This window comes from Phasianus colchicus, chromosome 15 (genome assembly GCF_987193195.1).
Source record: "Phasianus colchicus chromosome 15, bPhaCol1.hap1.1, whole genome shotgun sequence".
NCBI classification, from domain to species: domain Eukaryota; kingdom Metazoa; phylum Chordata; class Aves; order Galliformes; family Phasianidae; genus Phasianus; species Phasianus colchicus.
The window spans coordinates 16,260,986-16,286,146 of record NC_143450.1 but is presented as its reverse complement, the minus strand read 5'-3'; the positions used below and the strand labels follow the sequence as shown (position 1 = coordinate 16,286,146).

General features: G+C 51.0%; 1 protein-coding gene across 3 annotated transcripts in view; it reads left to right on the top strand.

Moving 5' to 3' along the window:
- The window catches only part of JADE2 (jade family PHD finger 2), a 54,299-nt gene that overhangs the window by 10,847 nt on the left and 18,291 nt on the right, over positions 1 to 25,161 (top strand). For all 3 annotated transcript variants that reach the window (XM_031598408.2, XM_031598407.2, XM_031598409.2), the window contains exons 4-6: positions 5,067 to 5,224; positions 16,855 to 17,024; positions 24,297 to 24,508. In XM_031598408.2, the coding sequence (XP_031454268.2) occupies positions 5,067 to 5,224; positions 16,855 to 17,024; positions 24,297 to 24,508 (540 nt within the window). The remainder of the gene's footprint in view (positions 1 to 5,066; positions 5,225 to 16,854; positions 17,025 to 24,296; positions 24,509 to 25,161) is intronic.

Sequence of the window (25,161 nt, the reverse complement as noted above, 5' to 3'; positions counted from 1 at the left end):
GGAAACTGTGGATTTATACAATTTACATTATTTTCTGCTTTCCTCCTTTTAGATATGACTTCCGTGTTGGGAAAGATGTCTTTTTCCATCTCTTTTACAAGCACTTAACCCTTTTGAAACGCCCTCATTTTTATGTCGTTTACCTTTTAGAAAGCAATTATTATTATACCGGTTCTCTCTGTGTTCATATCTTTTCCCATTGCAGTAGGTACATGCTGCTACAGGGCGCTGTGAATTTAGTCTCTGGGCTCTCCGTGCTTTCAGAAAGACTTTTGTAAGAGGCCATATGGCCAGGCAGGGCTGGATATACTTCTACTGTGCTGAATTAAGAGAAAATATGCCACTGCTGAAAGGTTGGACTGCGGTGCCTTTGTTGCTTTTCCCAAGCCAGCGTGGTTCTAACAGATTAATGCCATTGTCTTTTGAATGCTGAGAAGGGCAGGATGAAAATGCTTCTAGTTCCTATTTTAAATTCTCTTGTTCGTTGGGTCTTTAACATTCAGCATTTCAAGAGGAAACAAGAATAGATTAAGAGATAGCGGCCTGGATCCCAAATGAACATGAGAGTAAGTATTTTTCTCCCCACAGGCAGATAATATCACGGCTTACAGACACGCACCAGGCACTGCCACGTTTCTGAGCCCTGCTACTGCACATTGCTGCTCTGCTCCTTTTGGAACGGGCCAGAAGAGTGTGACAGAATGCCTGGGAAATGAGATGGGGAGGGAGCCGGGTGGGCAGCCAAGGGCTGGACCCGCAGAGGTGCCAGCTCCAGCTGATACGAAGACAGTTTGTCCAACCAAAAGATATTCCCAGGGCTCCCATTGTTCTCATTGTTTTCTCTTTCTCTCAAAATCCTTGTGACTCATGAGCTACAGCAAACAATTTTCTGCTTGAGAGAATGAAGGGCTCATCGCATCGCTGAAGGGAGGAGAGAGCCCTGCGAGGAGAGACCTGCGGGGATGGGTGAGACCTTGTGGAATGGGTGGTGATGGAGGAGTGGTGTCAAACCAGAACCCGAAGAAAACCTTTTGTCTGAGCTTCCAGAACTGCTTCATGCTGAGAACCATCGCTGCACAAGCACAGAAGAAATGGTGCTCAATGCTCCTGGTGCTGCTCTGGAGCCTGCAGGGATGCTGCTGCACGTGCTGGGTGTTGGAGAGGGCTGCCCTCTGCAGCGTGGAGCACTTGGGAGAGGTTCATTTTTGCAGTATCTTTGGAAGATACAAACACCAATGTGCACAAACAAGAACCTGTACAAGGATTGCCACCACTGCTCAGAACCCGGCGTGGTCCCTGGACTCGCTGCACTTCTCAGAGCTAATTAAAAGCAGCGCTAGACGAGTGTTTCTTTAGATTTAAAGACCAAAACAGATTCAGCTTCTTGGCTCTCGCCCAGCAGCTGATCTCATATAAGTGAAAAGCAGTTAGTAAAGGATGTGAATCTGATGTTCTCGGGTCAGTATGTGGGGCTGGTGGGGTAAGTGGCAGCTTTGGCCCCGCTGTGTGCTCCCTCTAAAAGCACAGTCCTTGCGTTAAGTGGAGCTGAGCAGTGACGAGCTTGGCGCATTGCTGTGTTGAGGAGGTTTGTAGGTGAGTGTAAGGACCTTGATATTGGTATGGGGATCTCAGAGAGGCTGTGAAAAGGTGAGAAGACCAGGCTGATGGGCAGAGATGAAATGCAGAACTGGAGGAGGATGCTTTTTGTGCGGTGCAGCCCCACATTGAGCTCAGCCCTGGCTGCATCCCCAGGTCACAGGAGGGGACATTTGGGTTGCTGGCACAGCCACAAGAATACCCTTCTGGAGCCAGGCGAAGTGAGAAATTAGGATGTCAGAATCAGAAGTTATGTTGTTTCTCATTAATGTAGTCTTTGGTTTTAGTTGAGAGAGATCAATATGGTTTTTGCTTCACAACGGCGAACTACAGAAATAATAACAGAGATGGATATATCCTTGGGTAATACGATGGCTCTTGTATTGCATTGACTTCTCATGTTTCTGGACCTCTGGGATGGGCTGCCAGCCCAGCATCGTGTGTTGAAGGGATGAGGAAGTGACAGTAGCAGGTGATAAGGGGCCAGTGGGCAGCAAGTGACCTGATGGCCCTGTCACCCTGTGGGAAGTCACCACTGCCCTGTGTGCCAGCGGTGTGGTTGGTGCCCTGTAGGTCAGCTGGAACCCAGTGGTTCAGGAACATGGCAGAGGACAGATGAAGGTCTCTATGATGGGATTATTTCCTGGAGAAGCTGTTGTGCTGCTCGGGCAGCACGTGGAAGGAGGTGGGTGCAGATGTGGCTTCTTCACATTGTTCAGAGGAGCATCATCCAGAGGTACCTGGTGCTCCCAAAGATCTGGGTGGTTCGTCCATGGGATGTGTATGGCAGGACTTGACTTAGCTAACCAGAGCTGCAGGAGCCTGTAACCCAATGGTCATGTTGGCTGGGTGTTTCTGGATGTAAGAGCTCTGCTGGCCATTGGAATCATATAGTACCATGAAAGCAAAGGGAAATAATTCACATCTGTAATTTTTGACTGCTGGTTCCATATGGTGTATGACACTTGGGCTGCTCGGTCCCTCTTGGTGCTGCCATTGGCTCCAGGTGCCACCAAGGTGAGCACCCACGGTCCCTGCAGCATGGCTGTGGCACAGGGCAGGTGGCAGCCGGGCTGCTGAGACAAATTGTGGGTTCCTGCGGGAGGGAGGAAACAGTAAACAGTGCTATTGAGGGAAAATTGCTTGTTTTCTGGTACACAACTTTCTCTTCACCGCCAGGTCCTCAGTTCATCAGTGCCCAATTTGCCCTTTATTTAGTTTTCATAAATAATTCAGAAGAGTTTGAGTAGAATAATTGAGTCTTTTCCCAACCCTAATCCCAGACAATTCAAAACAAAAAGACATTTAGATTACAATTTGTGCGTATTAGCTGTTGGGAGATTTCCAGACAACTGATCTGCTTTCCTTTACAATTTCTCTGGCGTTCTATCATTTCTAAAGTGTTCTGCTTTGATAGTTAATAATTTGAGCGTTTCCAGTTCTTCATGAAGAGACAGAGGCATCGCTGTGATAAAGTGCTGGTGTGCTCGCTGCCTTTGGAAGTGCGAGCTTATCTGTTTTCCAAGAAGGACTAAATAAATGAAGTGGTAAGATTGCACATCCAGCCCGCGATGCGCCTTATCATCTTTGGGGAAATAGATACAATCGCGCTTATTTGGCTTAAAATTAAAACTCTGCTTCTTCGGGGATGCGAGCTGAAGAATCAGAAGGGGTGGATTTGGGGAAGAGCCTGTGCTGTGCGGGGGGCAGGAGCTGTAGGGAGGGCTGTGCAGTGGTGAAGTGAGCGTGCAGTGTCCTGACCGGAGCGTGGCCGTGTAGCAGGGAGCTGCAGCAGGCTGACCTTGTTTTCTTCTTGCTGCCTTGCACACCAACACACAGCTCTGTGAGGATTATGACTTCTTGCATACTCCTCGTGCTTAATTAGTGTTGATCTTAATCTTTTTTTTTTTAATGCACTGACAGCATAGCAAAACGTTACCGTGGTGCTTGTAGCAAGGAATTTGGTGCAGTGAGAGGCTTAGAGGAATTTGATCTTTCTGACGTGGAGCCCCTGTGTGACTGCAATATGGAGGCTGTTGGTTGTGTTCATTGAGGGATGTGCTGGAGCTGTGCCTGGGTGTCTCTGATCTGCTTTGCAGGGATGTTGGCAGCGATGGGATGGAGGTACCTGCACAGTTCCAGGAGGTCCCAACATAGAAAATGTTGTTTATTGTATTTAACTCTAATTGGGTTATCAGCTGAGGCCCTGGGGATTAAACAAACTGACCTAAATCCCAGTCTCAGTGGTCTTAGTTAATGTCTGGTTTCCTGCATCTTAGCTGATTTAGTTTCCAAAACACTCCAAAGAGTGTTATCATTGAATTGAAAATGTAAAACCATCCTGTGGCATCAACTGTGGCTCTCACAAAGCAGTCCTCGATCTGAGGCCGACACTGCAAACAGGCAAAGCAGCACTGAAGGAAACACCTGGTCCGTCCCAGCTCTGCAGAAGGAGCAGTGCTTGGAGCTCCGTAGTGTCCCAGTCTGGCTGCTGGCATCATTGACATCATTGCAGCTAATAGCAGATGGCAGAAAGGAGAAACCATCCATTTTCATTTATGATTTATTTTTACCCTGCAAGAGACAGGATTGCTCGTGCCGTTGCTGTCAGGCAGTCCCCTGGAAGGAAAGCCTTATTTACCGCAGTGGGTTATTTTGGAATGCTTTTCTCATTGCAGTGCACTGGGGGAAGGCTCTGCAGGGCCAAATGAGAGGTGGGAGAGAGCCCGTTCCCTGCTGTGTCTGTCCCCAAGCGGGTTTAGTGGGTCAGGAAAAATCTCTGCGTGTCTGGCTGTGGGCATGGACACAGGCATCTATATCACCATTTAGCCAGAGATTTTCCTGTTCACTAAGCAAACAATTTTTTTCCAAGACTGTAAACTCAGCTTCGCCCTGGGGTATGAGGGAGACAATGAGCAAGTGAAATGGCGTTACAGCTCAGCGATGCCTTTGTGTTTCCACCGACCCATCAGGCGGCTGGGAGCCCATCTTAACAGACCAGCTCCAAAGTCCTCACCCAGCCCCAGGGTGGTTTTCCATAGCCGTGGCTCCAGCTGTGGCCGGAGCAGCAGAGCTGCAGGTTTGTAGTGGGGATGCTCTGATGCTCTCCACTGAAGCACTTCTGGAGACGGAGTTGCTGTCAGCTATTCCCATATAAATCTCTCCAAATGCCTTCTGTTGATTCCAGTAACATCTGGAGTTACCTGCAGGTGTGCAGTGCCAAAACTGGGGCAGGGTCACCCAGTGAGGTGGGCTGTGGTTGTGCAAAAGCTGCTCATCTCCTTTTGTGTCAAGAATAAGGGGAGCATCTCCTGCCCCAGTGAAAGTGGTAGAAAGCCCATTGCTGTGAGCACCTGGGAGAATGCAGCCCATCACGGCGTCAGGCCAACGTGGCACATCTGTCGCACTGTTGCCCACGGCAATGCCCCAGTTCCTGCCCTCCACCCACTGTTGGTGTTTTCCCTTTTCAGGTTTTCCGCACGGACCTGATAACGGCCATGAAGATCCCCGACTCCTTCCAGCTCAGCCCTGAGGAATACTATGTGCTGGCAGACCCCTGGCGCCAGGAGTGGGAGAAGGGTGTGCAGGTCCCAGCCAGCGCCGAGGCCATCCCTCAGCCCGTGGTCAGGTAAGCAGCATCCCTGAGCCTTGTGTGCTCGTGGCTGGGGGGGTTCTGAGCTGGGAAAACCAGAGGGAGGCTGTGAAGATGATATTAGGTTGGATATTAGGAATGATTTCTTCTCAGGAAGAGTGGTCTGGCATTGGAATTGGTTGGGGTGTTCCAGAAACATGGAGATGTGGCACCTGGGGATGTGGTCAGTGGGTGTGGTGGGATGAGTTTTGTTGGACCTGGGAATCTTAGAGGTCTTTCCCAACCATAATGGTTCTGTGATTCAGTGCTCAGAGATGTGGAGCACCTGTCCTATGGAGAAGAGCTGGGGCGGTTTGGCCTAGAGAAGAGGGGAGACCTCACTGCAGCCTTCAGAACTTGCGGGGTGCTTGTGGACAGAGGGAGGGTGACTTTTTGCATGGACAGTTAGCAATAGGACAAGTGGGGATGGCTTTAAATTAAAAGAGAGGAGATTTAGATTGGATATTAGGAGAATATTCTTTACCCAGTGTTGGAGAGTCACTGGCACTCCTGTGCAGAGCTGTGGATGCCCCATCCCGGGGCAGTCTGGGCTGGGGGGCAGCCAGCACGTGCAGGTGGGACTGGGGGGTTGTGTGGTCCCTTCCAATCCAGCCCCATTCTATGGCTATGATGGAGCTGTATATCACGATGTGGGGGTGCAGGAGCTGGCCCCTAAATTAAAAACTTCTGTGAGCTGTTCTTATGTGTTGCAAATGTGATGGGGATGCAGAGATTGGAGGGCTGGGGAGCCCAGCATTAGCCAGGCATCTGCGGGACTTTGTGCTGGCCTAGATCGGTGCCTCATTAGCTATTTTAAAATGGGGAAGTTTAAAGGAGGCAGTAAAACAGCTGCTGAGGCACAAAAGAAACGTGAGCAAGCCACTGCCCCATCACAGTGATGGCTGAGGATGCTGTGGGGGGAGCATGGGGAGCCATGGCACAGGCATTGTGCTGCTGTAGGGTGGGTTGGGGCCGTACGCTGCTTACCATGAGGGATTTGGGGCAGCACTGGTCCCGTTGAGGCTCCATTTGTCCACAGCTGCTCTTGCAGCTGCCAGCCCCGGGTCTGATGCAAAGTTTTGTGTATGCCCCCCATCCCCCCCAGCTCTCCCCAAGGGAAAACAGACAAAGAAATGAAACTTTAATGAGTCTGAACACATCAAAAGGGAAGTTGTAAAGGGGGATGTTGAGTTGATTTAATCCTTAAGAAAAGGGGGGGGGGGGAAGGAAAAACAAAAAAAGAAGCAGCAAGTGGAGTATCTTTTTAAAGTTGTCTTTGATAGCTAACCGCAGTCTCTGCTCACTGAGTGCTCTGCTCCCCAGCTGAGGATCGTGCTGGGGCTATTTCCAGCTGAGAAGTGATAGCTTGGCAGTGCCCGGCTGGAGGTGCCCTTCTGCAGCTGACCCCAGCAGCATCTGCATGGCGATGTTGTGTCTGCTCCTGGGTAGCCAGCTGTGAGTTCTGTGGGCAGATCACACCTCTGTCTGCTCCCCTCTCCTTGTTTCCAGGGCTCCTGAGCACTGGCAGCTCCATCCTGCTTCCTGTAGGGTTTCTTTGCAGACCAGAACCAAATCACAGAGGCCTTCTGCTCACGTTGCTCTGTCTCTGTGTGGGTCTCTGGCCAGAGGACAGCTGCCTATTTCCCACCGCAGCAAGATGAGCTCATGGCTGTGCAGGTGCCTTTTGTGATGCATCCGTCCCTTTTCTGGCAAGGCAGCACACATGGTGTGGGGGACTCTGTCCCTCTGATGGCATCACTGCCCTAAATCCTACATCAGTTAGTGCTGTGGGCTGGTGATGCATATAGCTTTTTGCAGGCTGGAAGCTCAGAGCCCAATGGTTGCTGCTCCTTCAGGGCAAGATCTGGCACAGCCCCGAGTGCAGCACTGCCAGGGGCAGCATTTTGCTTTGTACCACATCTCAAAGTGGTGTAACAGAGCATTGCCCATAGAAGTGGGGGGAAATGCAATGAAAGGGGCATTGCACAGAGCAGCTGCTCTTTTAATCTCTTGCCTGGGTGCTCAGAAGTGCACTCTTCCTCCTCGCGCCTCGCCTCTAGGTTGTGCAAATCCAAAGCTGAAAATGAGATTTTGAAACGTTTTATTTTGCTGGAGCTCTAAAATGTCAAAGCTGTGGGTGAAGCAGGAGGGGAAAGCGCTTTCTTTTAAGGCATGCTTTCCTCAGAAAGCAGTTGCCTGGAAATGCCTTTGCTGAGAACCACCTTAACACGGGGTCCATTGCAGACTGGTGTGAGCCACAGAGGAAGAGCATCCTTTGGCCCCGTGTCACTGTGCTCTGGTGCCCAGGGCTGGATGCCATCAGCCATGTGGGTGCTGCCTGCACAGCAGGGCTGCTGGGCAATGTGGAACATTGCATGCTTCCTCACCACAAACCTGACTCATCAGTGCTTAAAAGGAGGTTCATTTTATGCAGCGGCTTGCTTGGGAATTGCCCACAGCCTGAAGGGCAAAGATTGGCTCTAAAAGCCATTGAAAGGCAAATGAGAGCAGGGAAAATGAGGAGTTAGTTTCTCCCAAGAGTGGTGTTTCCCATTCCTCTGGGTCCCATAGCCAGAAGGTGCCCTGGGCTGCCCAGTAGCAGGGCTGAGCCATGTAGCCCCAAGGGTGGGTTCACAGATGGGGGAACCCCAGCACAGACATTTCCAAGGTGCTGGATGCAGAGTGGGGCCATCGCAGCTTGAGGTTAAGGGTAAGCAAGTAAGGAAACAGCACTGAATGCAGTTATCCTGGTGGTCTTGGAGTGTTGGAGTGTGGTCATCAGCTGGGAACAAGAACCTCTGGGGCAACCAAAGTTGCTCTAGGGAAGGTTCAGGTTGGGTATTAGGAAAAATTTCTTCTCTGAGCAGTCAGGCCTGGACACAGACTGACCAGGGAGTGGGGGAGTAACTGTTCCTGGAGGTGTTCCAGAGCTGTGGAGATGTGGCACTTAGGGACATGGTCGTTGGCCATGGTGGGGATGGTCTGGGTTTGACTTGGGGATTTGAGAGATCTTTTCCAACCTCAGTGATTCTATGGTTTTATGAGCTCTCCCTTTCCACAGCTATGCCACGATGAGCTCCAGAGGAAGATGCTCTTTGCTTTCTGCATAGTTTCTTATATGGGGGTGCAGAGCCTGACCCCAGCTCATCCTGGTGCACTGGGAGCATCGTTCCATGCAGCACTGGCACCTATCCCTGGTGCTGTGCACCTGTAAGCCTTTAGTTCCTTATTTACTGAATCGTTTAACATCTCCCTTCCCTGAGCTGACAGGGATGTGGGCAGGACCTCGAGGCGGCTCTGGGAGCTCACATTAAGCTCCATCAGTATGTGCTGTATACTCCGCTTCCTGTGAATGTGCGCACAGCGGGAGGACGAGCAGGAAGGCTGCTTCTTGCTGGCAGGGTTCCCAGATATTCTTGGCGTCGCAGATCTCTCCTTGCATCGTTGCTGTGGCCCTGTTTGAACAGAAAACAGAAAGTGCTGTGGCAACAGGAAGGCACAAACGCTGGTGGGGGGTCAATGGGAGAGAGGATGAACAGCTGCTACACCATCCGGGCGGTGATGTGACCGTCCCCTTTGGTTCCCTCTGTCCCATATCCTCCAGAAGCACAGCTGCAGGTGGAGTTGAGCTCTGGCTGTACTGCGTGGTGCTGCTGTGGGAGCCCTGGGCAAGATGTGGGGCTGCCTGGTGTTGAACCCAGGAGGTGCCCCAGCATCTCCTGCAGTTCTGTTGGAGTGTGGAGCCTGCACACTGCGCCCCACACTGCGCTTCCTTCCCTCCTTCCTCCCATCCCTCTCTCCCTCCCTCCCTCCCTCCCTCCCTCCCTCCCGCAGCCGGCTGCCTGCTGCCTGTTGACTCATCAGCAGCTTCCCTCGGGCTTTGCTGCAGAAGGGGCAGGCAAGATTCTGCAGCACTCTGTGTATCTCTTGGAGCTGTGCTGTTGTTTTAACATGAGATGCCTGGGTTGTATTTTTTTGTTTGTTTGTTTGTTTTCCCACCTACTTCTAGCCTGTGGTGAAATTGTGTGAGCTCACGGCTCCATCAGGTCCATGTGAGCGGGTTCCTGTCTCAGGAGCTGCAGCCCCAGTGGGGTTGTCAGGTTTTGGGGTCCCCACTATGGGAGAAAAGCACAGAAGCATCATCATGGGCTGGGGCACATCGCTGATTTTGTATCCAGTGCTTGGAGAGGGGATGAACATGATTGCCTGCCTTTGTTACTTCTAATAATTTCTGCTTTACAATTGCCTGCTTGACAAATCCTCAGGTATGCTTTCAGCGAGTTCTCACCTTTATCAGTTTGCTATGGGAAATGTGCTAATCCAGCGTGTTCTTACCTAGTGCTGAGCCACTTGGACTTCTGTTCAAAATGTTTGCTTGTTCTCCCTGTGGATGTCTGCTTCTTGCTGGATGTGGCACATGGCATATCCCAGCAGTAGATGTATGGAAGGAGAGGGCTGGTTTCCACCACCCTTGAGGAGCTCCGTGGAGTCTCCGCATCTCACTCCATCACCTCCCATCTCCATCCTCTGCCTCATCCCTTCCCCACCCAGAAGTGGATCTGAGCTCTGCTGCACTAATTACAGCCCCATCCCCTCGTTATTGATTAGTGCATCTTGCAACCCTGCTGAGTAAGTTGAGAAGCTCTCAAGAGCCCCTCAGAGATGTGAGAGGGCCGGGACGGTCCAGCAGCAGTGATGATGGGATCAGCTGTTCTGTGCCCAGAGCTGTTGTTGGTAATCCCACGGAACTGAGGTGAGAGCTGCATTTCTGTGAGCTGAGCTGAGCCTGCAGGACTGTGTCCACTGCACCTGGCTGAGCTGAGGGAGAGCTGGTGGTAGATTGGAGTTTCTGCAGTGCATTTGAAGAGGATCTGGAGGATGCACCGAGGCACATCAGTGTTGCTTTGCAGCAGTGTGGTGGTGGGAAGGCAGAGGGCTCCTCCTGGCCTCCCTCCTCCTCTGGTGACTCAGAGCTGGAACTGTCCTCCTGTGTTTCAGGGTTCAGTGTTAAAGCAGTGATTCAGAGTGCATTGCAGAGTCTGGCTGCTGCCCATTCAGATTGCTCGCAGCCTTCCACTCGGGTGGGTTTGTGCACAGAGGAGACCTGTGTGCCTGCACTGTGCTAACCATGGGAACACACATCCCTGCACCCCAGCTTAGGTCTGAGCTTCAGCTGCACTGCCTTGGTGGTTACATGGGGTGGGTTTAGGATTTGGGATTTGGGACTGGGAAGCTTCTGCTTGCAGAACAGCAGATGCAGGACTGCTGCTGTTGCTCACACCTCCTCTGCTCCCCATTAGTAGGTGTGTAGAAATAAAAGTTGGGTATTTGTGTTATTGAAATAATTGTGGAAGCATTATCTACCTGAGACAGCTAATTCCAGATGCTTTAATGTTAGTAGCATGGCTAAAGTTACATGAAGAAGCATTATTTTTTGTCTTTTTATATTCAGCAAACATACATATAAGTCTTCCTGCCTTCACTGGTAGCAGCCCTGAGCTGTGTTACTGTGCTTCCCACCCAGACGCTGCCATGCTCTGGTCAAGCAGAAAAACAGCTGCATTCTGTTGCTGGAATCAGAGCTGAGACCTGAATAATTCATCTGTTGAGCTGAATCTCAGGGAGATTTGGCTTGGAATAGAACTGTGAGAGAGACAGGAACATCAGCACTCTAGTCTTCATCTTGTCTGCTGGGTATCAGGCTTTTATATGGTGATAAACAGCTCCAGAACAAAACTGGAAGAGCTGTCTGGGCTTAACAAGATGGCTGTTTGGTGCCTCCTGCTTGCTTGTTTTCCTCTTTTTAATACATCAAAGAGGGGTGAATGGCTTTCTCCTTAGAGAACTGCGTGACTCCAGAGGGCTGGAGGGACCTACTCTGCTCACAGGCTGCTACCATAGGAGATTTGAGATGCAGAAGGCAAAAGGGAGCATTTTCCTGATGGTCCCTGTTAACATGGAGATGGTCCCTGTGGCACAGAGATTCCAGAGCAAGTTACAGAACCTGTGTGCAGTGTCTGCATCATAAGGGCCACCCAACCACCTCCCTGCTGTTTGTAACAAAACGGGCTTCTCAGAAGGGGATTTGCAAACCTGAGCAGCCCAACTTTGGCCAGAGCCACAGAGCCAAAACAAGGATTTTTGCAGCCAGGACATGCACTGTGCCAAGCAGCTGCAAGAGGAGCTGTGCAGGGTGCACCACAGAGCTGCACGGTGGCAATCGCTGTAAACTTGTAAATGCTTTCAGAGCCTGTAATGCTTATTTATTATAGCAACCTCTGCTTGGGCAACTCTGGGAGATCAGCTGGGAAAAACCTGGGCTGGTCCCTGCCTGGTTGGGGACACTGAGGTGCCTGGCTGCCCCCCAGCAGGATGGGATGCAGGACATGATGCCATGATGCAGGATGGGATGCAGGACACGATGCGCATCCTGCAGCCAGCCGGGCATTACGTCACCTGCAGCCTCGCTCACTGGCTGCTGTGCTGGAGGGCAGGCCAATGCTGCAGGCAGTGTTAACCCTTCGTGAGCAGCCTGGGCAGCACAAAGGGACCGTGGCTGTGCTGAGAGATAGCCACTGGTGTTTGTGCAGTCGTGAAGGGGGGGCTTCTGGGCACAGAGCTGCTGTTCCAGGAGCTTGGTGCATCCACCCGGGGCTAAATCCAGCTGCTTTGTTCCCCTGAAACAGCAGCAAGAAGCCAGGCAGGAGCTTCAGTGCTGAGCCGTGCATGTAACCGTGCCCAGGTGTTTAGAATGAGTGCTTTACTGAAGGTTTGGGTTATACCAAGCAAGAGGGAGGCTAAAAGGAAAAATACCGCAGTCCTCAGTTGCAGTGCAGATTTTGGTCAGCTGGGGACTGCAGGGCTGGAACTGAAGGTACACAGCAGTGCAGCCCAGCAGCAGCAGTGACAAACCATACAGTTACGGGGGGCTGCTCACTGCCATGTAGATGTACCAGGCAGGTCTCTGTGGAAGGGATTTTTTTTGCTAGTAATGTGTTTGGTAAGGTGCTGGCAGCAGGCTGGCCACAGCTGAGGGTTTGCATTCTCCATCTTTGCCCCCTGAGCTGATCCTGATTCTTTCTGTTACGTGTTTGTGTGTTTGCAAAGACTGTCAAATCTTGAGTCCCCTGGTGTGGGAGTTGGGTGGGAGCACTTCTCACACTGTGCTGCTGCTGGGGCAGCATCCTCAGCCACCTGCTGGGACCTGCACTCACATCCCAGAGATGTTCCTTCATCTGCTCCCCCCCCCCCAACCTGTGTGCTGCTTTCAACATCAGGCCAGTTCACGTAGAGCCTGACTGCTATAACATCTCCTTGGATTTCCCTTTTTCTTCTTTGCACTGAGCTTTTGGATTGACGTTTTTGGCTTGTGGTTTTACAGACTTTCATAGGAGCCATAGAGGCATAACAACCATCAGTAAATCAGGGCTTGGGCACATGAGGGTCACAGAGTGCTGTTTGTGGTGTAGTCCCCAGCCCTGCCACCCATTCACCGTTGTGCTCCTTTTCTCACACCTTTCGCTCTGCCCCGCTATTCGGAAGCAATAGTGCTTATACAATCCATGAGCTTAAGTTGCTAAGAAGCTTGGGCGTCTGGTCTGACTGCCTTCTGGATACTATTTTAATAAACAGCAAATGAAAATCATCCCTTTAAATTGTAGAATGCCTTTTTAAAGTTGGAGTGTGCTGCAGGAGAATTCCCCCGTGAGCAGAGCTGGCAGCATAGCAGGATCAGCATCCTCTGAAGGTTGCTGGCAGAATTATCTTTCCACTGACTTTCCTAAGCTGATTTATTTATGGACACTGGACAGGACTAATTTAGACTGGAATGTAGGTAGCGAGAAGATGAGTGGCTGAAGCCTTCATTGTCATAAAGCAAAGTATTTTAGGAAGGGAAGTGCTGTGCGGGGTTATTTATTATTTCTATCTGGTATATTAAAAGGGAGAATATAGGGGGGAAAAAAAGCCTTCTCCCTTCAGCCAAACTGAAGCATTCCGTTTACAGAGATGATTAACCATGGGAATTGGCTGAGTGTGTTTTATTACCACATAATCTTCTCCCAGGATAGATGTGATCCTCGAGAGTGTTGGGGTCCACTTACTTCTTTCCCTCAAGTGCCCTTGAGACCTACTTGCAGACTAATGGCCTCAGGTTTGTTGTGCTTTCCTAGCTGATCCCAATTTTCAGCCCTTCGTTTAAATAAGCTCTTGATTGATACAAATACTTTTAAATTGCTAAATAAAGGCATAAACTCATGCTTGCTTTCGTTTTTGTTTCCTGCTTTGCTATCATGCACCTCCTGCCCATCTTCCCATTTTGGTGCACTCTGCAGCTCTGGCTGTGATTCGTGGGGCCCCGTGGTACTTCCCATCTCCAGCCTGGGGTCACGCTCCACTCTCTTCTCACAGCATCCTCTGCTCATCACAGTGCCTCTGCACCTCTTGCTGTGTCCAGACTGTGTCCATGTGCTTCATGAAGCATCTTACTCTGCTGGGTGCCTCAGTAAGAGCAGTGAGGTACTGGCACGGGTTGCCCAGAGAGGTGGTGGGACCTGTTTGAGCTGTGGGTGTCCCTGTTCGTTGCAGGGGAGTGAGACAAGGTGACCTTTCAGAGTCCCTTCCAAATCAAGTGATTCTATGACTCTGAATAACAAGAAGCTCTTTGCCATGTATGTTAGTGTATCAGGAGGGAATGTGCTGCTTCTTAGGAGTGCTGTTTCACCTGCTGAAACTGTATGTAAGAGATGTTCCATATCAGTGCTCGCTCCTATGGGACCAATGAGTGATGCATGCAGTCTTTGACTCCAAGCTCCCCAGGACCTGTTCTTCAGGTTTAGGAGGTGCTTGGAGGTATGTTTCAGATGCTGCTGCTGAGCAAGCGTGTGGGGCACCGTTAGGTTTTTGTGTCTTCATTAACTTGGTCTCAATAACAAGAAGCAAAGAGCAGCTCTGTAAGTTGTAACGCACAGTGAGAAGAGCCTTTTCACTTTGCAATGTGGGGAGAAGCCACGCTCCAGACATACTTGGCAGCAGCGCTGTTAGCATCAATCCCCACGTGAAGCTTTGTGATGGCATCACTGAGCTCTGTGCAAAGCCAGGCAACCCGCCTCGAGTACCTGCTGCAGGGCTGTGCCCCAGGCTGCTTGTGTAACGGGGATTAAGGAGGTCAGGAGGCACAGCTCTGAAGGAATGCCCAGTGTTCCTGGGTGCTTTTCTCCCACTGCTCAGAGCTCCAAGCCCCCATGCTGAGCCTGCTGCTGCTCAGCCCAGGGTCTGGTGCTCTGCAAACCACCCTGATCATGGCTCATGGGACAGAGGGTTTCAGTTCTGCTGGGAGCATGCTGCTCCAGGGTATTTACTGGGGCTGGGAGCTCCTTGGAAGAGAGTCCTGAAGCTCATTGGGAGCACGCATAGTTTCAGTGTTATTACTGCTGTCTGCATTAAATACATTAAATACAGACTTTACTGAATCCCCAAGCCCTGTCCTAGATTACAGTGAGCTCATTTTAAAATCTGGAGCCTCACAGAGCTGTGCTTTCATGGCTTTACTTTCAGATCCTCAGCTGAGATTTGGAGGAGCTGTCCTCGGAGTGTTGAGGAGTATGGTTATTTTCAATCCACTGATGGGGAAAGGAAGGCAGAAGAGGCTGGGTGCTTTGCTGAGGATCTCAACAAGTCGTGAAAAGTTGCAGAACCTGATGGTGGTGGTGCAGGAGGGTCGGAACCCAGGCTCTGCACAGCCATTGCTCCAGGCAGAGCAGCGGCTGGGAAGGGACGGCCGTGCTGTTCTCTGTGTTTCTTTGCAGCATTTCTCTGTGTTGATGTCTGGCTGTTAGGTGATATTTTGGGGCAGAAACGTGAGCTGTGCAAATACTGCAGCAAGCTCCAGCTCCCAGAGATCTGTCATCTGGCACCGCAGGCTGCTTCTTATTTCCAGCTCGTCCTCTGCTTGCATGTCATTACGCGTGACACTGTTGACGTGTGCATGGCAAGTGTCATCCATGTTGCTGCTGACTTGCCAAGAAGCGCAGGCGAAGTGACAGCGAGTGCTGGGCAGGAAGCCTGCAGTCAGTGCTGCTGCAGTGTGCTTGCTCTGAGCAGCATGGGATGTGGGACATGCTGCTGGGACATGGAATGTGGGACGTGGGATGTGGGACATCTCCATGGGCAGGCATGGGGCTGCAGGCATCGTAAACCAGGGCAGAAACGGGAGCTGGAGGCCTGCATGGAGCAATCAGGGCTGCCCTTCAGCATCTCACCCCTGCAGCCCAGCACCCATTTAATTGTGCTCCAGTCAGTGAGCAGTAACAGGAAAACTATTGCCATGAGGAAAGCTGCTCATCATGGATATAATTTGGAAGGGCAGAGGGAAATGACCTTTCAGGGCACTTCTCCCGTGGCTGGCTGAGTTGTGCTCTCAGTGCTGTGTTGTGCAGATGCTGTTGGTGCTGTATGAGCACCAGGACTGGCTCTCTGGGAAGGCAGCTGATTGACATTGGCATTTCCAGCCCAGCCCCAGCTGCCTGCATGGTGCTGAGGAGGGGGCAGAGCAAACCCCCAGCTCAGAGGGACGGGCGTGCCGCTCACTTGGCACTGGAGCACACACGTGGGAGGCTGCTGGCAGCAGGCGTGCAGCAGTGCTTGTGAGGCAGAGAGGGAGCAAGGATCCCTGCAAAGTGTAAAAGTGGCTTAATTTCTCACAGCGTGAAGGGAAATCATGTAACTCCTGCAAAGTGAGAGGGTTCCTGCAGAGACCCCAACACAAAGCCCCCTGGCCGCTGATCCTGGCTGTGATCCGTGGGGCTGTGCTGAGCATGGGGGAGTGGGAGAGGTTGGTTCTCATTGAAAAGCATCCAAGGGGCTTTAGGAGGAGTGGGGCGTGATGTTAAAGCCTGAATGTGGCATCAGTGCCAGCGTTACTTCTGTAGTGATCAATGTGATGAGGCTGATTGATAGAGGCTGAGGGGTATGGAGGCATGAGCCAGCAGAACGAGCCTCATTCCAGATCAGTAAAAGCCAATCCTCTGTATGAGCTGTGCTTATTTAAGTCTATACTGGGGCACTTTTTGTGTTTGTCTCCCATGGTCAGCGTGGCTGGCATGGCGTTGTGTGGGCAGAGCAGGCAGGCAAAGTGCAAACTCCCTGCCCATGGGAACAGACTGTTTATCAAAGTCAAAAGTGGATATTTTTCTGGTTTTACATGTGTTTTTTTTTTCTCCTTGATGACATCAAAACTGTTCATGAAAAAATGAGCCTGAGCCGTTTGTTTTGGTGCTGTGTCCAGTTTACCCTGGCACGCAGCAAACCCTCCTCTTTCTGATGTGATGGCAGCTGCACAGCCCCATTCCCGGCAGCCAGGGCTGTTTTCTTGCTGGTTGAAGCAGCCTCAACCCTTCAGGTCCCCTCCTCCTTCCTCAGGAGCTAGCAATGAATGCTTTAAGTTACTCACTGCTGATTCCTTTCTCCTTTTCAGCAGTGCTTCATCTCCCTCCTGCCTCGAGCTGTGCTCTCATTCCTAGAGTCAGACTATCAGTGCCATAAGTGCACCCTCATGGCCAAGCATGGCCTCTGGGCTCCCAGCAGGATGCTTTGTAACTGTCTCTCAAACTCTCATTCCTCTCTTCCAGAATCATACCCCAGCTGGAGAACCTGCCTTCCCCAGTGTCCCCCAGCAGCCTGCCGGGCTCTGAGATTTCAGAAGCCACGAGGACGTACCTGCAGGGCGTGAGCCGTTATGACCTGGATGAGCTGGATGCCTGCTGGTTGGAGCTCGTGAACATGGAGCTGAAGGAGATGGGTGAGTCCTGCAGGGCTGCCCACTGAGCAGGAGTTATGTCTTTTAAAGTAATTGTCAGCACGTTTTGGTTGAGTGCAAGTAACTGGGCTGGGAATTTGACCGCTGGCACTTTGCTGTGCGTGGTTCGTTGGGCACATCTGTTGGCACAGGCTTTGGGTGTGTAGTCCTACCTGGGGTTGGAGGGATTTTCCAGTCTTTGTGGTGTGGTTGCTGCCACACACAGGTAAGAATAACGAAACAATAAAACATTCACCTTTTGGGTGCAATGAAGGCTGTAATGTGCCTGCCCATTGCTCCCAGTTGCAACAGTCTTCAAGGGTGGGACAGGCACATTATCAAGTGCTTGAACAGACCAGATGCACTGCTGAAGAGGACAGATCTGGTGTGGTGGAGCTTGTGTAACTGGCAGGTCACAATCAGCATTGTCCTCATTAACTGGGATTCTATTAGCAGCCTTATATCTGTCACTACACACCTCAGTTTTGGTTCGCTGCAGCTCAGGCTGAGCCCTGAGCAATTGGTGCTCCCTGGTAAAGCCAAGTGTCCCCATACCACTCCAGTGTCCCAGTGGTGTTTTTGTGGGTCCCCCTCCCACTGAAGCTGGCTGGCTGTCAGGGGCATCTCTGGGCTCCAGCACAGGGCTCTGTATCTATTCCACTTCCCCTTGCACACACTCCTTTAGCCTGTAGGAAGGCAGTGGGCAGAGAACCCGGTTGGGTTAAACTTGGCTCACTTTATTTCTTCAAAGTATTTGGTTACAAACACAATGCTTGAAATGGTTTTCAGATGTGGGGCTCCCTGGCTGATGGATCACTTGAAGGCTGAGCTGGGGCCGGGGCTGCGGAAGCGGGTTGGGGATGCTCCAGCAGAGCCAGATGTGTGCTGGCTGCATCCTTCCCATTTATGCAACGTGGGGCTGATGGGTACCAACCCAGAGCAGCTCCCGTTCTGTACCTGGCTCTGTGCAGGCTGCGTGCTGGGCTGGCACTGCGTTGTGTATGGACGCACAGCACCCAGACAGATGCACTCGGATCTGATGTCAGGATGCAGCCAGTGCGTTGCCAGTGATGCTCTCTGCAGTTCTGAGCTAGCTGCATTTTGTTCCTGCAGCTCTGTCATTCATCAGGCACTGAGCTTTCACAAGAGCAGTCCTGTGGGGGTATCCATACAGAACAGGGACTGCAGTGTCTAGCGAGCCCTCTGTAATAACAATATGGATGGTAATAATGAGCCCGGGGGATTGCAGCAGTGGTAATGTGAAGAGACTCACTGCCCATCAGCTGATTCCTCAGTCCGTTCCTGTTGCTAAAAGAGCTCTGTAATTACTGTGTGAGCCTGAAATATGCTGGCAGCTTGGGAAAACAGTGTTTGCTGTGTGAAATCTACTGCAAACGTGGCTGCAGCCCAAAGCTGTGTATGATTTCTCCCCATCCCCAGCCCTCCCACGTGCACATCAAGGCTGGCTCTGGTGCAGTTCTTGCAGTGCCCTGAGCACGTGAGGCACAGGTCTGTGGCCCTCCAGGGCTCAGCCTCTACTTCTTTCAGGGCAGGGGCCATCGGGTGCTCAGCCAGGTGGGAAATGGAGCTTTTGTGCCCTTCATCACCTCACCCAGAGGGCAGCAACGTGCTTAGGGTGGTCTGGAGGTGATCCGTAAATAGAGCTTTCTCCCGGAAGCCCTCAACATTAATGACATGCTGAGATTTCCAAACCAACTTTGCTAATCTCTGAGATCATTGACATGACTTAACTGGAGAGTTGCAGCCTCTCCCCCAATTCAGAGAAGTCAGAAGTTATCTCCCAGCCTGAAGAGATACGCAGAAGTTGAAATTCCTCCTGGGTGTTTAGCTGAGCTGCTGTCATTGGGCAGTTCGTGGGCACAGTGTGTCATCCACAAAGTATTCAATGACAAAGAAGGAGCGTGATCTCTGACTGGCTCCTGAGCAGCGGTGGGGAGGAGAGCTGGAAAACACCTATTAGCTCATCCCAGTGCAGCGCTGATCGCTGAGCACAGCACATGCCTTTTCCAGTCCTTTTTAGGTCACCTCTGAGATGGAATTTTATCACTGGGATCAGATAAACCTGCAGATAGCTGCAGCTATCTGCCGCCGCTGCTCCACTCTGCGCTAGGTGGGCAGCCTTTCTGAAAAGAGAAAGTCTTTTTTCACATAAAATGGTTTTAAATACTTCTAAACCACCCCCACCAGTGTTTCATGTGTTTCAGTAGCTGGGACTGTACTTGATGGAAATGCACTGTTTAAAGGACTTCTGAGTGCTAGAGGTAAAATCAATATTTAAGCGAGCCTGAATGTTTTATTTGTTGCTGCTGCAATAGGAGACAGCGCAAGAAGTGGGTCTTGAGGTTGTGTGAATGAAACCCTGAACCAATTTATGCACACGCCACTGCTGGCGGCACAGGGCTGTCCTTTCTGGGTGAAACCATGCCCTGAGCCTTTGTTTTTTTCATTAAGATTTTATGCTATACGTTGTGATCTCTGTTAAATACAAAGCTGTTGTAAGAGTGGGGCTAGAGAGACTTCAAAGACCTGGGCTGAAAGATCCTTTTGCAGTGATCAGCACTTCATAAAAACATGTGGAAAATCCTAAAGAAATTGCTAAAAACGTTGCCGGAATCAATTTTGCTGAAAGCAGAATAGAAGTTTCTAAGTATTCCCTTGACTTAATCCATATGGTGTATGCTGCTCACATATGCCCACCACAGTTTCTATCTTGGGAGCTGGAGGTGTTCCTGTTATTTTATGGCAGGAACATGCAAAGGTCACATTTATTGCTTTTGAAGCTCCAGGGGGAATTCATCACTGCATACTTGAGATATGTCTGTGTACTAATTAGATCATGCCTCCCTCAGCGGAGGTGAAGTTGGTCAAGTAGATGTGCAATAAACCCAGGTCGGCAGAGGAGCCGTGGGGAAGACAAGCTCAATTGAGCAGAGGCTGCTGCTAAATGTACTACAGGAGAGCAGGGATGCCCTGCCCAGGGCTGTCCCATCAGGATGTGGTACCCATTTTCCTGAGGCGTTATATTGGATCCCTATGGCAGGGCTGCAGCTTGGACATCTCCAATAACACCGCAGCTCAGCTGTGCCCAGCTGGTGCCACCCGCCTGCAGGTGCCCATCGCTGTGCTCCTTGCACAGCCACTGCAATATCTGTCATGTGAAGCTGGTTTGGTATTTTTAAGATTTGGGGCACGATTCCCTGCCGTGCTGTGGCTGTAGAGAAGTAACCCAATGCTATACTGGTGCAGCCAGGCAGAGAATACTGCAATGGGACTGCTGCCATGATGGGACCGCTGTGATGGGGCTGCTGTGATGGGGCTTCTGGAGCATCAAGGGGCTGCCTGTTCCCGGGAGGCATTTCCCAAGGCTGTCACACAGGAGGATGTGCACAGCCCTGTCCCTTTTGTAGTGGGTTCCGTTTCCTTTACTCAGCAGCCCAGCTTTCCCCTTTCAAGTGTCTCCCCACATCCCACAAACAGGAGGGGCAGCTGATGTACAAAGGCTTCACCGAGCCCTCCACCACTCGTGTTGCCTTCATGTTCCTCAGCCCAATCAGTTTCTATGTCAAGCCGTTGTTCTGCTATTTCCATAAATTCCTTGCAGTAATTGCAGCAGTTCCCAGCAATCCTCGGCATGCTGCTGCTGGGTGGAGTGGAGAGGCTTTAATCAGAGTGCTCCAGGACAGCTCTGTCAGTGCGCAGCGTTAGAGGAGAGAGACAGCAGATTATGAAGTGGCTTCTAAAACATTTTGTCATCGTCTTAAATTTGAGCAATAATTGATGTCGGTGGGTGGCATAAAGGGTGATAATTGGTTCCTGTAAATCTCTTAAGTGCATTAGCAGGCTGTGTTTGTAACAAAATATCTCCAAGTTTCACTGCCTGTGTTCAGCTCACGCGGGCTGCGTGGTGCCGTGCGCTTCGGCGCTCCCCTCCACGTTTTGGGTCTGTTTGTAAATAAGATCAATACGAGGTGAACGTCAAATGGACCCATCTTCCAAATTCAGTGTGGGCTGAGGGAGGCTGTTGGGCTGCAGATGTGGGGGCAGGAAGGCGCAGCGGGGCTGCAGATGGTTCACCAGCAGCAACTGAAAGGCTGGGGAGCACCGAGGAGTGAACATTGGGTTGTGCATCACCGCCTGACCTTGTGGTGCTCCCTGGGACACAGCCCTGGGGGTGAGCAGGAGCTGCATCCTTTTACTCCTGCTGTTTCAAAGGCATCATCTCACAAGTGCTTTTTTTGTTTTGTTTTGTTTCTTGAAAACGGAGCAGTAGTTTTGTTTACTCAGTTTTTTGTGCTGAAAAAGAGACTCCGAGGTTTATGGCTTGTGGATCGACTAATGGCCCAGCCTGCAGCCCTGATGAGTCTTTGTTCGTGAGATGTTTCATCTCCAGGTACACTACACAGGCTAAAAGGATTTATTGTTTCGGCAAATTGATTTCAGCAGAGTGCAGTTTAGTCAGAAATAGGTCTCTGTTCTGTGAGAGGTGGCTCTCCAGCTATTTTTCCTCCCTGCGCAATGAATAGGCTCAAACCAGGATAAGGAGTAGCTGAGAATTCATTTAGCAGAATATTGCTCCTTCATGCCACATAAATTATGGTGTTGCAGAAATAATGATAACGGAGGCTGGGAGCATGCAAAGGAAGTGTTGGAATGCTCAGGGTGGCTGCCCACGAACACCCGGCTCTGGGGCAGGGATGGAGGAGGCTTTGTCCCAGTGGGGATCCCGTGGTGGCTGCGTTGGTACTGGTGTTCCCTGCGGGTGTGGGAGCTCCTCCTGGGGCTGATGTTGAGTCCCCAGAAACGTGGGAGGCAGCAGGAGCCAGAAGGGAGCATCGCTTTCTAGGGAAAAGGATAGGAAAGCCTCATTTCTGAGTATATGGGATAATGAGTAAATTCTCATTTCAGTGCCTCATGCCCTGCAGAGCCTCAGAGCCACATCTCCCTATGAAGGACCTTCCAGGAGCTTCATCTCCTGCTGTTAACCCGCCTGAGCTTCATCTCCTGCTGCCACCTGAGCTGGGAGCATTTCAGTGGGGCGTTCTGTCCCTCTGAGCCACTCATGGCTGGGAGTGAGGGGAGCCCAGAAGACCTGCAGGTTTGGTGAGGTTCACAGCCATGTCCAAAAATGATTGTTGTTTCTTTGAAACATGTTGGACCACAGTGATGGGCATGAGGATGCTGCAAGTCTGCGGTCTTGGTTACAGCTCAAGCCATGCTTGTGAGCTGAGGTTTATTCCTTGCACTTGTTCACCTGGAGTCACCCAGTGTTTATCCAAGTGGATCTGAGTCTGGTTCTTGGCACTTCATGCCCTGGAGCAGGTAACAGTGATATTGCATACTGCACAGGGAGTGTTTTGGTGGAGTGTTTTTTGGTTTTGCTTTTTGATGGGCCGTGATCAATACAGATAGTGTTTTCTCAGCCAAAAAAATGACAATTTTATGAATGGAGTTTAATAGCGGAGGCTTTATATGATGCAGAAGGAGATAAATGGAGCGCAAATGGAAAAGGAACTTCACCCTCAGGCCCCATTGTTTAGTGTTTCATAAGCGATTAATCGCTTCATCCCCATCAAGTGCAATTGTCAATTCAATAAGCTCTGAGGTATTCTGAATGGCGCTTGGCAAACGGGTTCCTAATGTAATTACATCTAAACGGAGTGTGAGAGCGCCTGTGTGCAGGAGGGAGGGAGAGATCTATATTTTTTGGCGTGACGACGTAACGAATACGTTGCTGTAAGCCGATGAGAAAAGCCCTTCTGTTGCAGGTGATGATTTTTCTTGTGGCACTGGGATGCAGCCTTTCCGCTCAGTGTGGAATGGGAGCTGAGCAGGGGCATGGTGGACACCAACCTCCTTCTCTTGTTTTCTAGTGATGCTTGAAATATGGCAAGGAATGGGATTTAGAGTAGTAAACGTGATATATCTGTGTGGTGCAGGCTGCCCAGAGAGCTGTGGGTGCCCCATGCCTGGAGATGCCATAGGCAATGGTTGGGACCCTGGGCAGCCTGAGCTGGTTGGGGGGCTGCCAGCCCATGGCAGGGTCCCTAGATGGTCTTTTAGATCCCTTCCAAAACATCCTATGATTCTATGGAAATGACAGCTTGTGTTTCTTCCTCCAGCAAGGGCATTGGGGTGGTGTGTTTATGAGGGCCACTGTTGAGGGAAAAAGTTGCTGGGCTGGGGCTCCTCGGGCCCCACAAAGCCCATTGGTGAGGCTCGTGGCTCCCAGAACAGGTCCAACCGGCTGTGTGTTGCAGCAGGGCTCTGAGCACTTGGCAGGGAGCGATGGGGAGCAGCGCTGTCTGCAGCGATGGGATCCCTGCCTCCACACAGATGTGTGCAGTGCCAGGCTGGGTGTTTGCAGAGACTTGTCAAGCCAGGGGAAACCGTGCCAAGGAGAAACATTGGGGAAGATCTTGAAAAGGCAGACAATGGTGCGTTTGCTTGCTGGTCTTGCCTGCGGGTCTCCTTTGCCCCTTGACTCAGATTTTTTGGCAGATTGGTGGGGGAAAGGAACAGATCAGCAGCCTTGTCCCGCTGCAGAGCTTGTCCCAGCACATGGACTGCACCCTGCAGCCCAGCAGAAGCCCAGCGAGGTGAATATTTCCTTGAACTCTCAATAAATAACCACACATCAGTACTTCCTCAATCCTTCTTCTCCTCTGCTTATAAAGGAGATATTGTCTCCTGTTGCCCTGTAGCAAGAAAGGTCCTCGTGTCCACCACTGGTTTCCATTAAAGGTACTGGTACGGCAGGGATAACAGGCAGCACAACCAGTCTGAGCTCCCACCCCAGGTCTGATCCTGTGCCCCAGGACCCCGCCAGTTAAAAACACTTTTTGTTCTCAATTCCAACCTTTGGCTTCCGTTTTACAGTTCCATTTAATTGGCCTTAAAAGGGTCAATTTTCACAGTCTTAGCAATTAAAGCATTGACTTTGTGTTGCCAAAGCTTGTCTGAGCCCTCACTGCAGAAAGCATCTTTGCAGAACTTGTCTCCTTGAACGTTTAAGCTGTCAGACCTAATTATCCGCATTGGTTCAGCTGAATGGATTTCTCTCCTCTCAGCCAGCAGCAATATTTTGTTACTGTCTATGAAACATGAACTGTATCCCGTTTTCTGAATCGCAGATCTTCCCACCGCGGCGGATTTGAAGTTTTGATTTGAGCTGAAGTCTCAAGTGCCCCCCGCCTTGCATGACGCTGCGGACGCTCACAGGGTGCCATGTCCCCATCTCTGCTTTGTGCCTTGCAGAAAAGCCCGAGCTGGATGAGATCACCTTGGAGAGAGTGCTGGAGGAGCTGGAGACGATGTGCTACGAGAACATGAACATTGCCATTGAAACAGAGGAGGGCCTGGGCATCGAGTACGATGAGGACGTGGTGTGTGACGTCTGCCGCTCACCAGAGGGGGAGGATGGCAACGAGATGGTGTTCTGTGACAAGTGCAACGTCTGCGTGCACCAGGTGAGCAGCAGCCCGAGAACCACTTCCCTGAGCGTGCTGTGCTCCTGCTCCTCTTTCCTTCAGCCCTTTGACCTTTTATTCCTCCTCTTCCATGAATGTGCTCATTGTTCCTTGTCCTTGCCAAGCTGTGGGATCCTTAGCACCTAGGGGACAAGCAGCATGGCTGCTGGCTTCCCTTCAGTCTGCACGTTTTGTAGGGCTGTTAGGACCTTCCAGCTCCACCAGCTTTGTCACACATCACAGGGCTTCTGTCCCAGCTTCCCTACTCTTTGAGTGTATGATTTCATTTTATTTCACTGCCTGGAGGAAAGCGTTTTATATTTTGAGAATTGAGTGTAAAGGCTTCAAGCCTTTGCTGGTGGGAAGAAGGAAGAGCAGCAGTATCTGTGGGCTCCTGTGCATACATGCTGGCAGTGGGGAAGTGCTCGGCTGTGTGCTGCTGCTGAGCATCCATCCCTGCTGTGGGGGCTCCAGGGACACTTGGCTGGGTGGGCTGCAATGGGAAGTGCAGAAGTGGGGCCCTTAGATGTCAGCATCAGCCCCAAGGCATGGAGAGTCCAAAGCAGAGCCCCTTTTCGGTCTCCTTTCTGAGAAGGGTGATTTGTTGGCTTTTTTTTTTTTCCTCCATTTTCTCATCTTTTGGGCAGCTTTTC